Source organism: Colobus angolensis, unplaced genomic scaffold, assembly GCF_000951035.1.
Source record: "Colobus angolensis palliatus isolate OR3802 unplaced genomic scaffold, Cang.pa_1.0 Scaffold92, whole genome shotgun sequence".
Lineage (NCBI taxonomy): Eukaryota > Metazoa > Chordata > Mammalia > Primates > Cercopithecidae > Colobus > Colobus angolensis.
In genome coordinates, this window is record NW_012123154.1 from 2648934 (window position 1) to 2658633 (window position 9700).

Below are 9700 nucleotides of genomic sequence, written 5' to 3' on the forward strand. Positions count from 1 at the left end.
CTCTCTCTCTCTATGTATATATATAGTGTGTATATGTATATATATTCTATATAATATATATATATTTGTGTGTGTGTGTGTGTGTGTGTGTGTGTATGTATGTATATAATGAAATGTTTGCCAACCTGAATGGGGGAATGGTACCCTATTTTCATTCTCAACTCATTGATTCCAAGTGTTGTGTAGTTAAGATGTGCCATGTCTGCCGACAGGGAGGCTGTGCCTGTGAGTGCAGAGAAGCCCGAAAGGCTACTAGACAGGAGTATCTCTCTGTCCTGATACTGTCTGCCTCTCCAGAGGAATTAACAGGGCGGGAGGAGTCTGCACTGTCCCCAAAGTCCCTGACCTGGGCCTGATGTTCCTGCCTTCCCCTTTGCCTTCCACAGGAAGCCTGGAAGCACGCAATCGAGAAGGCCAAGCACATGCCCGACCCCTGGGCTGAGTTCCACCTAGAAGACATTGCCACGGAACGTGCTACTCGACACAGGTCAGCAGCTTGTGCGGGGTCTCGAAGAGTCCTGGGGGCTACACGTCCAGCTTCTGCTCCCAATCAGTGAGGCCTAAGTACTCTCAGGGGTCAGGGGAAGGGAGTAATCATAACAGCAGCTAATATTGGAGTGCTAATGCGTGCTTAAGGCCCGGTGCATTGCCTCACTGAATCCTTCCCGTGGTTCTCACAAGGTAGCTATTAGACAGGCTAGATTGAGCTAGTTTTTTTAAATTGTTGCAGATCTCTGGCCGGGTGTGGTAGCTCTCACCTGTAACCCCAGCACTTTGGGAGGCTGAGATGGGCAGATCACTTGAGGTCAGGAGTTCAAGACCAGCCTGGCCAACATGGTGAAACCCCATCTCTACCAAAAATACAAAAATTAGCCATAGCCAAGCATGGTGGCTGGCGCCTGTAATCCCAGCTACTCAGGAGGCTAAGGCAGGAGAATCACTTGAACCCGGGAAGTGGAGGTTGCAGTGAGCTGATATAGCACTGCTGCACTCCAGCCTGGGCATCAGAGTAACACTCCATCTCAAAAATAAAGTAAAATTGTTGCAAATCTCTAAAACATTTTCCAATATATTGATTGAAGAAAGTCCACTTATAAGTAGACTCACGCACTTCAAACCCATGTCATTCAAGCGTCAACTGTACTTGCCCCGGGCCAGTGCCAACTATGCAGTTCTGGAGAGCTTTCCTCCCTCTGAGCCTAGGGGAGGTTAACCTGCCAGGCCTCTGCTTGTTTTTCCTGGTGGAGGCGTCAGACTCTGGGAAACCTGTTCTCACTGAGGGTGGGGTGTTCTGGAGTCTGCCCTGGCTGAGAGGTACGCCAAGGGAAGCCTCCAACTAGAGCTAAGAACACCGCAGCCCGGAGGGAGGTTTCAAACTTGAGGAATCCATTGAGCCGAGGAGATTTCCGCCAGGCAAACTTGTGTGAGGCCTGGCCAGGCCCGGGGCTGATTTACTCTGGGAAAGGAGAGATGAAAGTGTTCCCGGAACCCTCTCCAAGCTCTCTTTGCCTTAGGTATGCACCTATCTGTGGCAAAAACACACTTAATTTCACCTACTATATCCTTACAACACAGAATGCTTCTGTGAGCTCAAAATGTGTAGGGGTTTCTCCCTGCCCACAAGCAAGCAATCAAATCTGCAGTGGATACCAGCAGATGTGCCTCTAATTCTCTTCCTCTATTTGAAGGAATTAAAGGAGTTTTGAATTGGGTATCCTATGATGCAATTCGACTCTGACACCATCTACCTGGAGATAGCATCAGATCCCACAGGTTGAAGGCTCAGTCCTCCAAGACCGTCCCCCACTTTCACTGCTGATCGCAAGCCCCAAGTGGTTTCACCTGTGCTTCTGACGAGCTATAAATCGGGGTTCCCATGACCCCCCTCCTTGAGTTTGATTAACTTGCTGGAGCAGCTCACAGAACTCAGGGAAACACTCATATTTACTGGTTTATTATAAAGGATGTTACAAAGGGTACAGAAGAAGACTGGGCATGGTGGCTCATGCCTGTAATCCCAGCACTTTAGGAGACCGAGGTGAGTGGATCACTTAAGATCAGGAGTTTGAGACCAGCCTGACCAACATGATGAAACCCTTTCTCTTCTAAAAATACAAAAATTTAGCTAGGCGTGATCGTGGGCGCCTGTAATCCCAGCTACTGAGGAGGCTGAGGCAGGAGACTTGCTTGACTCCTGGGAGACAGAGGTTGCAGTGAGCTGAGATTGCGCCACTATACTCCAGCCTGGGTGACAGAGTGAGACTCAGTCTCAAAAAAAAAAAAAAAAAAAAAAAAACATCACTTTGGAGATTTCAAGGACTTTCAGAGTTGCATGCCAGGAAATGGAGTCTAAAACAAAATATATGTTTACCATCACACAACCTGGTATTGGTGCTCAGAAAATGATACCCCAAAGTGAAGGCTTCAGAAACAGCCTTTCTTTGACCTTCTCCTGCCCTCCTGTCTCTCACTCCTCATTGTCCCCTTAAGAAGCCATAGAAACTAGAATTTAGCCGGGCATGGTGGCTCAAGCCTATAATCCCAGCACTTTGGGAGGCTGAGGTGGGCGGATCACAAGATCAGGAGTTCGAGACCAGCCTGGCTAATGTGGTGAAACCCTGTCTCTACTAAAAATACAAAAATTAGTCGGGCATGGTGGCACGTGCCTGTAATCCCAGCTACTCGGGAGGCTGAGGCAGGAGAATTGCTTGAACTCAGGAGACAGAGGTTGCAATGAGCTGAGTTTGCCCCACTGTGCTGCAGCCTGGGCGACAGAGTGAGACTCCATCTCAAAAAAAAAACACACACAAAAAAACAAGAATTGCCTCTCCCCACTACTGGTCATAGAAACTAGAACCCCTTTTCCCCAAAGCCAGCCATAAAGCTTAAAAATATTACTCTAGGCCAGGCACAGTGGCTCACGCCTGTAATCCCAGCACTTTGGGAGGCCAAGGCAGGTGGATCACTTGAGGCCAGGAGTTCAAGATCAGCTTGGCCAACATGGTGAAAGCCCTTCTCTACAAAAATAAAAAAAAAAAAAAAAAAAATTAGCCGGGTATGGTAGCAGGCACATCTGTAATCCCAGCTACTCGGAAGGCTTGAAGCAGGAGAATTGCTTGAACCTAAGAAGCCGAGTTTGCGGTGAGCAAGATTGCTCCACTGTACTCCAGCCTGGGTGACGGGGAGATTCTGTGTCAAAAAAAAAAAAAAAAAAAAAAAATTCTCTAACCTTACACGAAGTTTCTGTGCAATAGCTGGCCATAAATAAATTATGGAATGAGACTGTCATTCCAAAGGGGTCCTACCCCATACCCAAGAGAAGCAAATGCTATAACAGAGCGGCCAAGAAGAATCGGAACAAGCCTTGCTGGCCCACTCAGTCTGTTACCATTAGCTCATCTCCTTTTTGCCCAATCACATTGCTCCACGCCATCCCTGCTTCACTGAACCTCCGCATAAAATCGGATCAGTTCCTCTGTATCTTTGAGTCTTCAGTCTGAAGGCTTCCGTGTCACATAAAACTGGGCTGTTGTCCATGACCCTTATGATGGGGAGGAAAGAGATCACTCCTTTCTACCCCTACACCTGCAGCCCTTCTCCTGTCTAGACTCAGAGACGGAAGGAACCCTTACCCGCCACTGTGTGTGGCTGTTACTTCTCAGGAGATGTGCCCAGCTGCCTGGCAAGATTGAGGGCACCACCACCACCTTCCCTCCCTGGGCCATGCCGTTCGTTACAGAGACCAGTTATGATCAGGATATTATTTATTCAGTCATTCATCCACCTTGTGTATTTATTTTTATTTTTTATTTATTGAGACAGAATCTTGCTCTGTCGCCCAGGCTGGAGTGCAATGGCGTGATCTCGGCTCACTGCAACCTCCGCCTCCTGGGTTCAAGCGATTCTCCTGCCTGCGCCTCCTGAGTAGCTGGGATTACAGGCATGCGCCACCACGCTTGGCTAATTGTATTTTTAGTAGAGACGCAGTTTCACCATGTTGGTCAGGCTGGTCTCGAACTCCTAAACTCGTGATCCACTTGCCCCAGTCTCCCAAAGTGCTGGGAATACAGGCGTGAGCCACCGCGCCCAGCCATGTGTATTTATTAAGCATCCATACACACCAGGTCCTGGATGACCAAGACAGACATGGGTCTGCTTTTGTGGGGTTACAGTCCATTGGGGGCCCCAGATGCAGAACAAGCCAGTAAGCAGCACAGCAGTGAGAGCTGGGGATATGGAAATGGAGGACATGGTAGAGAAGGAGCAGTGGGTTTGAGGAAAGGATTGGAGACCAGCGTGTTGGGACTTGGGAGGGAGGGACAATGTTTCCAACCCAACCCAGAAGGTTGGGTGGGCTGTGAGCCAAGGTGGAGAGTGGGTTGGTTCTGAGGCCCATGGGGAGCCCAGAAGGGTCTTTGGCCTTTAGCCAGTGAGGAACAGGACCGTGTGATGGACACTGTGCCCTGGGGTGGGTGGGTCTCTGCAGGTACAACGCTGTCACCGGGGAATGGCTGGATGATGAAGTTCTGATCAAGATGGCATCTCAGGTGAGCAGGGCCTTGAACCCTGTGGGCACAGGGCTGAGCAAAGACTTTCTGCAGCTGACTTTGGTCTGTGCGCCCTTCTCTGCCACTCCCACTTTATTTAATTTTTGTAACTTCGGGGGATTCTATGTTATTATTTATTTATTGGTTGCAACCAGCATTTTTTTTTTTTTTTTTTTTTTTTTTTTTTTTTTGAGACAGAGTCTCTATCACCCAGGAGTGCAGTGGCACGATCACAGGTCACTGCAGCCTTGACCTCCTGGGCTTAAGACATCCTCCAACCTTAGCCTCCCAAGTAGCTGGGACCACAAGTACACACCACCACGCCTGCCTAATTTTTTTATTTTTTATAGAGACATGGGTTTCACTATGCTGCCCAGGCTGGTCTCAAACTCCTGGGCTCAAATGATCTTCCTGCCTCAGCCTCCCAAAGTGCTGGGATTATAGGCGTGAGCCACCACACCAGGCCACAGCCAACCTTTTGAAGGAAAAAACAAGATAAAAGACTAGAAAATAGAGTATTTCCTGCATATTGAGGTTAGGATTGCTTTGTGAAGCTTTGTTTTAGTGTAATATACAATATACACAGAAAAGTGTACAGCTCGCTGAGTTGTCACAAAATGAGCACACTGCCTTACCAGCAGCCCATATCAACAAACAGAAGGCAACCAGCCTGCCCAAGCCCCTCTCAGTCACTCCCCCCATACCCACAGGGTAAGCACCATTCTGAATCCTATCACCCTAGATTACTTTTGCCTATTTTTTTTTTACTTCAAATAAGTGGGGGCATAAAACAGGTATTCTTTTTTGGAGACGGGGTCTTGCTGTGCTGCCCAGGCTGGGGTAGAATGGTGCATGATCTTGGCTTACTGCAGCCTTGAACTCCAGGGCTCAAGCAGTTCTCCCACCTCAGCCTCCTGAGTAGCTGGGACTACAGGTGTGCACCGTCATACCCAGTCAATTTTTAAATTTTTTTTTTTTTTTTTTTGAGACAGAGTTTTGCTCTTGTTGCCCAGGCTGAAGTGCAGTGGTGTGATCTTGGCTCACTGCAACTGCTGCCTCCTGGGTTCAGGCAATTCTCCTGCCTCAGCCTCCCGAGTAGCTAGGATCACAGGCATGCACCACCACACCCGGCTAATTTTTGTATTTTTAGTACAGACGGGGTTTCTCCATATTGGTCAGGCTGGCCTCGAACTCCCAACTTCAGGTGATCCACCCACCTCAGCCTCCCAAAGTGCTGGGATTACAGGCATGAGCCACTGTGCCCAGCCTTTAAATTTTTGTAGAGAGGGAGGTCTTGCTATGTTGCCCAGGCTGGTCTTGAACTCCTGGCCTCAAGCGATCCTCCTGCCTCAGCCTCCCAAAATTCTGGGATTACAGGCATAAGCCACTGTTCCTGGCACTGCAGGTGTTCTTTTGGTCAACACTTTGCGTTGGTTTTCATTGCTGCATGGTATTTCGTTGAAGGAATCGACCTGGTTGATTTTTCCAGTATATTGTTGCTGGACACGTAGGTTGTCTCCACTTTTTTTATTCTAAAGTCTGGGCTGTGAAAATGTCCTCTGAGACGCACTGTCCCTACCCCAACATCCTGCCCCCGTGGGTTCTTCCCCTCAGCTTGGATGGAGGAATGGGGGGTCCTTGTCATCTCGGCAGCCTCTGGGTTGGAAGGCCTCTATGGCTTTGGTGCTGAGACATAGGAGGGAGATCCCCGGGAATTTCAGGATTGAGAAGAGGCCCAGGGCACCCATTTGATGGGTGGCATGCAAGGGGAGCACCTCCTGTCTTAGGGTCCCTTTTGGGTGGGGCATGGGGACTGATAACACTGTGTGGTGTCTTTCAGCCCTTCGGCCGAGGAGCAATGAGGGAGTGCTTCCGGACGTAAGTGACTCAGCCTGACTCTTGGGGCCCTGCCCAGAGTTCCCCCAGGCTCCTCAGGGCTGAAGCATTAGGACATTTGCAGCCAAGGAATGGAGCCAGGGTCCCCTCTGCCTTCTTGTAGCCCAGGTTCCTCTCCATCTGGTCTCCCTCAGGCCACACGTTGGGCCTGGCTGTGAAGATGGGCTCAGGAGGAATAGGGAGCACCCTGCCCTGGTGTTGGGAGGTCAAGGGAAATGGGATAGGAGACCTTTAACAGTGACCTTTAATCCCCCCATTCCAACTCTTTGAAGATGCAGAGGGGTGGGGAAGTCCTTCCTAGTTCCTGCATTTTGTTCCTGCCGCCAGTCACCCATCCAGGTCAGACAGGGTCTTGCTGTCCTGAGGACCAGGGCTGTGTCCCTGGTGAACCCCGGAGTACCCAGGTAGGCCCCCTGCTGCCTCTCCCCACAGGAAGAAGCTCTCCACCTTCCTGCACGCCCAGCAGTGGAAGGGAGCCTCCAACTACGTGGCGAAGCGCTACATAGAGCCCGTAGACCGGGATGTGTACTTTGAGGACGTGCGTCTACAGATGGAGGCCAAGCTCTGGGGGGAAGAGTATAATCGGCACAAGCCCCCCAAGCAGGTGCGTGGCCCTGCTACCTGCCCCCTTTCCATGCCAGGGCAGCTGTGCACAGTGTCTGGGAAAGAGGGCCATGGTGGGTCCCTCTTTCAACTTCTTTTTTTTTTTTTTTTTTTGAGATGAAGTTTTGCTCTGTCACCCACCACCACCACCAAAGCTGGAGTGCAGTGGTGTGATCTTGGCTCACTGCAACCTCCATCTCCTGGGTTCAAGCAATTCTCCTGCCTCAGCCACCCAAGTAGCTGGGATTACAGGTTCCTACCACCACGCCCGGCTAATTTTTGTATTTTTAGTAGAGATGGGGTTTCACCATGTTGGCCAGGCTGGTCTTGAACTCCTGACCTCAAGCGATCTGCCTGCCTCGGCCTCCCAAAGTGCTGGGATTACAGGTGTGAGTCACCATACCTGGCCTCTTTCACCTTCTTAATAGTAGCTAATAACAACCACTGTTTACTGAGTATGATGAACCAAGTCATTTATTTTATTTTATTTTATTTTTTGAGACAGGATCTTTCTTTGTTGCCCAGGCCAGAGTGCAGTGGCGTGATGACAGCTCACTGCAGCCTCAACCTCCTGGACTCAAACAATCCTCCTAGCTCAACCTCCTGAGTAGCTGGGACTACAGGGGCATGCAACCATGCCTAGCTAATTTTTGTATTTTCTGTAGAGAAAGGGTTTTGCCATGTTGCCCAGGCTGGTCTCAAACTCCTGGCCTCAAGCAGCCTCCCAAAGGGCTGGGATTACAGGCGTGGGCCATTGCTCCTGTTCCAAAGTCATTTATTCCTAAAAACAGAGCTCTGAGGTTGGAACGTTTTTATCCTCAGTTATAGATGGGATCTATTAGTCAGCATTTTTGTTTGCAAATGACAGAAACCCACTCAAACTGCTTAATCCAAAAAGATAATTCATTGTCTTATGTAACTGAAAAATAATGCTGGCCACAGGCATGGCTGGATTCAGGATTAAAGTGAGGTTGTCAGAATCTTCCTCCATCTCTGACCTGGGTGTTCTTCTGGGTTGGCATCATTCTCAGGCAGCTTCTGCACTTGTGGTAGCACTCTGGCCCCCAGCAGGCCCAAGTTCTTGTTAGAAAGACAAAACTTATTTTCCCAGAAGTTCCAATAAAACCCCAGAGCTGGGTTTCATTGGCTGTGATTAGGTCAGATCCCTATTGCCGAACCAATCACAGTGGCCAACGGGTGGGAATATGCAGACTGGGCACACCCTAGCCATGTGCCCGCCCTTGGAGCTAGGAATGTAGGTGTTCCACCGAGACCACAGGGACTGAGACTGGAAAAGGTGAGATTCCCAAGAAAAAGCGGAAGAAAAAGCTGGTAATGTTTATTAGTCCGTTTTCACACTGCTGATAAAGACATATCCAAGACTGGGTAATTTGTAAAAGAAAAAGAGGTTGAATGGACTCACAGCTCCACATGACTGGGGAGGCCTCACAATCACGGTGGGAGGCAAAAGGCACGTCTCACCTGGCGGCAGACAAGAGAGACTAAGGGCCAAGCAAAAGGGGTTTCCCCTTATAAAACCATCAGATCCTGCGGGACTTCTTCACTATTGTGAGAACAGTATGGAGGAACCACCCCCATGATTCAATTATCTCCCACCAGATCCCTCCCACAACACGTGGGAATTATCGGAGCTACAATTCAAGGTGAGCTTTGGGTGGGGACACAGCCAAACCGTATCAGATTGGATACTATGTCCGCTCTTTGGGGACCCCGGGCTCAAAGAGGCTAAATGACTTGCCCAACCAGGCAGAGCTGGAGCCAGGGCTCAAATGCAGGCTTTTCAACCCCCTGCTAGGTTGGCACCTTCGTTTGAGTCCCTAGGTTGATGAGTGACTGAGGCCAAGCAGAATTCCCTGTTGCCTTTGGGCATTTGAGGAAGGATCCATGCCTCTGCCCTGCATAAGCCCACAGCTCAGATCTCCCACAGCCTGAGCATCTACTACACACAAGGCACAGTCTCCTGGGTGTGCAGGATTTATTGAGCACCTGCTGGTTTTGTTTGTTTGTTTGTTTGTTTGTTTGTTTGTTTGTTTTAAGATGGAGTCTCGCTCTGTCGCCCAGACTGGAGTGCAGTGGCCGGATCTCAGCTCACTGCAAGCTCCACCTCCCGGGTTCACGCCATTCTCCTGCCTCAGCCTCCCGAGTAGCTGGGACTACAGGTGCCCGCCCCCTCGCCCGGCTAGTTTTTTGTATTTTTTAGTAGAGACGGGGTTTCACCGTGTTAGCCAGGATGGTCTTGATCTTGTGACCTCGTGATCCGCCCGTCTCAGCCTCCCAAAGTGCTGGGATTACAGGCTTGAGCCACTGCGCCCGGCCAAGCACCTGCTGTTTATAGGGCCCTTGATGAAGCATACTTGGGGCAGGCGCAAGAAGCCACAGTCCCCACCTTGAGGGGCTCTGGCTTCCTCTGCAATTCACGGCCCTCCAGCCTGGCCTCCTTTCTCTTCCTCCACAAGCTTGTTCCTGCCCCAAAACCTTGGCCCTGGCTGTGGGCTTGGCTGGCATCTTGTGTCACCGTGATGCTTGCATGTCTAGTTACTTGTAGTTCAGGTCTCAGATCCTGTGTCACCTCAGCTAGCCCATCTCAGACCACCCTAAGAAGCAGTCCCTCTACCCCAGTCACCTCTGTCACA

The 9700-nt window shown here is 50.0% G+C and overlaps 1 protein-coding gene across 1 annotated transcript in view; it reads left to right on the plus strand.

The window, feature by feature from the left end:
- EEF2K (eukaryotic elongation factor 2 kinase) overlaps positions 1-9700 on the plus strand; it is an 89239-nt gene that overhangs the window by 47511 nt on the left and 32028 nt on the right. The window contains exons 3-6 of the mRNA XM_011931910.1: positions 387-487; positions 4487-4547; positions 6388-6425; positions 6876-7047. Coding sequence (XP_011787300.1) covers positions 387-487; positions 4487-4547; positions 6388-6425; positions 6876-7047 — 372 coding nt within the window. The remainder of the gene's footprint in view (positions 1-386; positions 488-4486; positions 4548-6387; positions 6426-6875; positions 7048-9700) is intronic.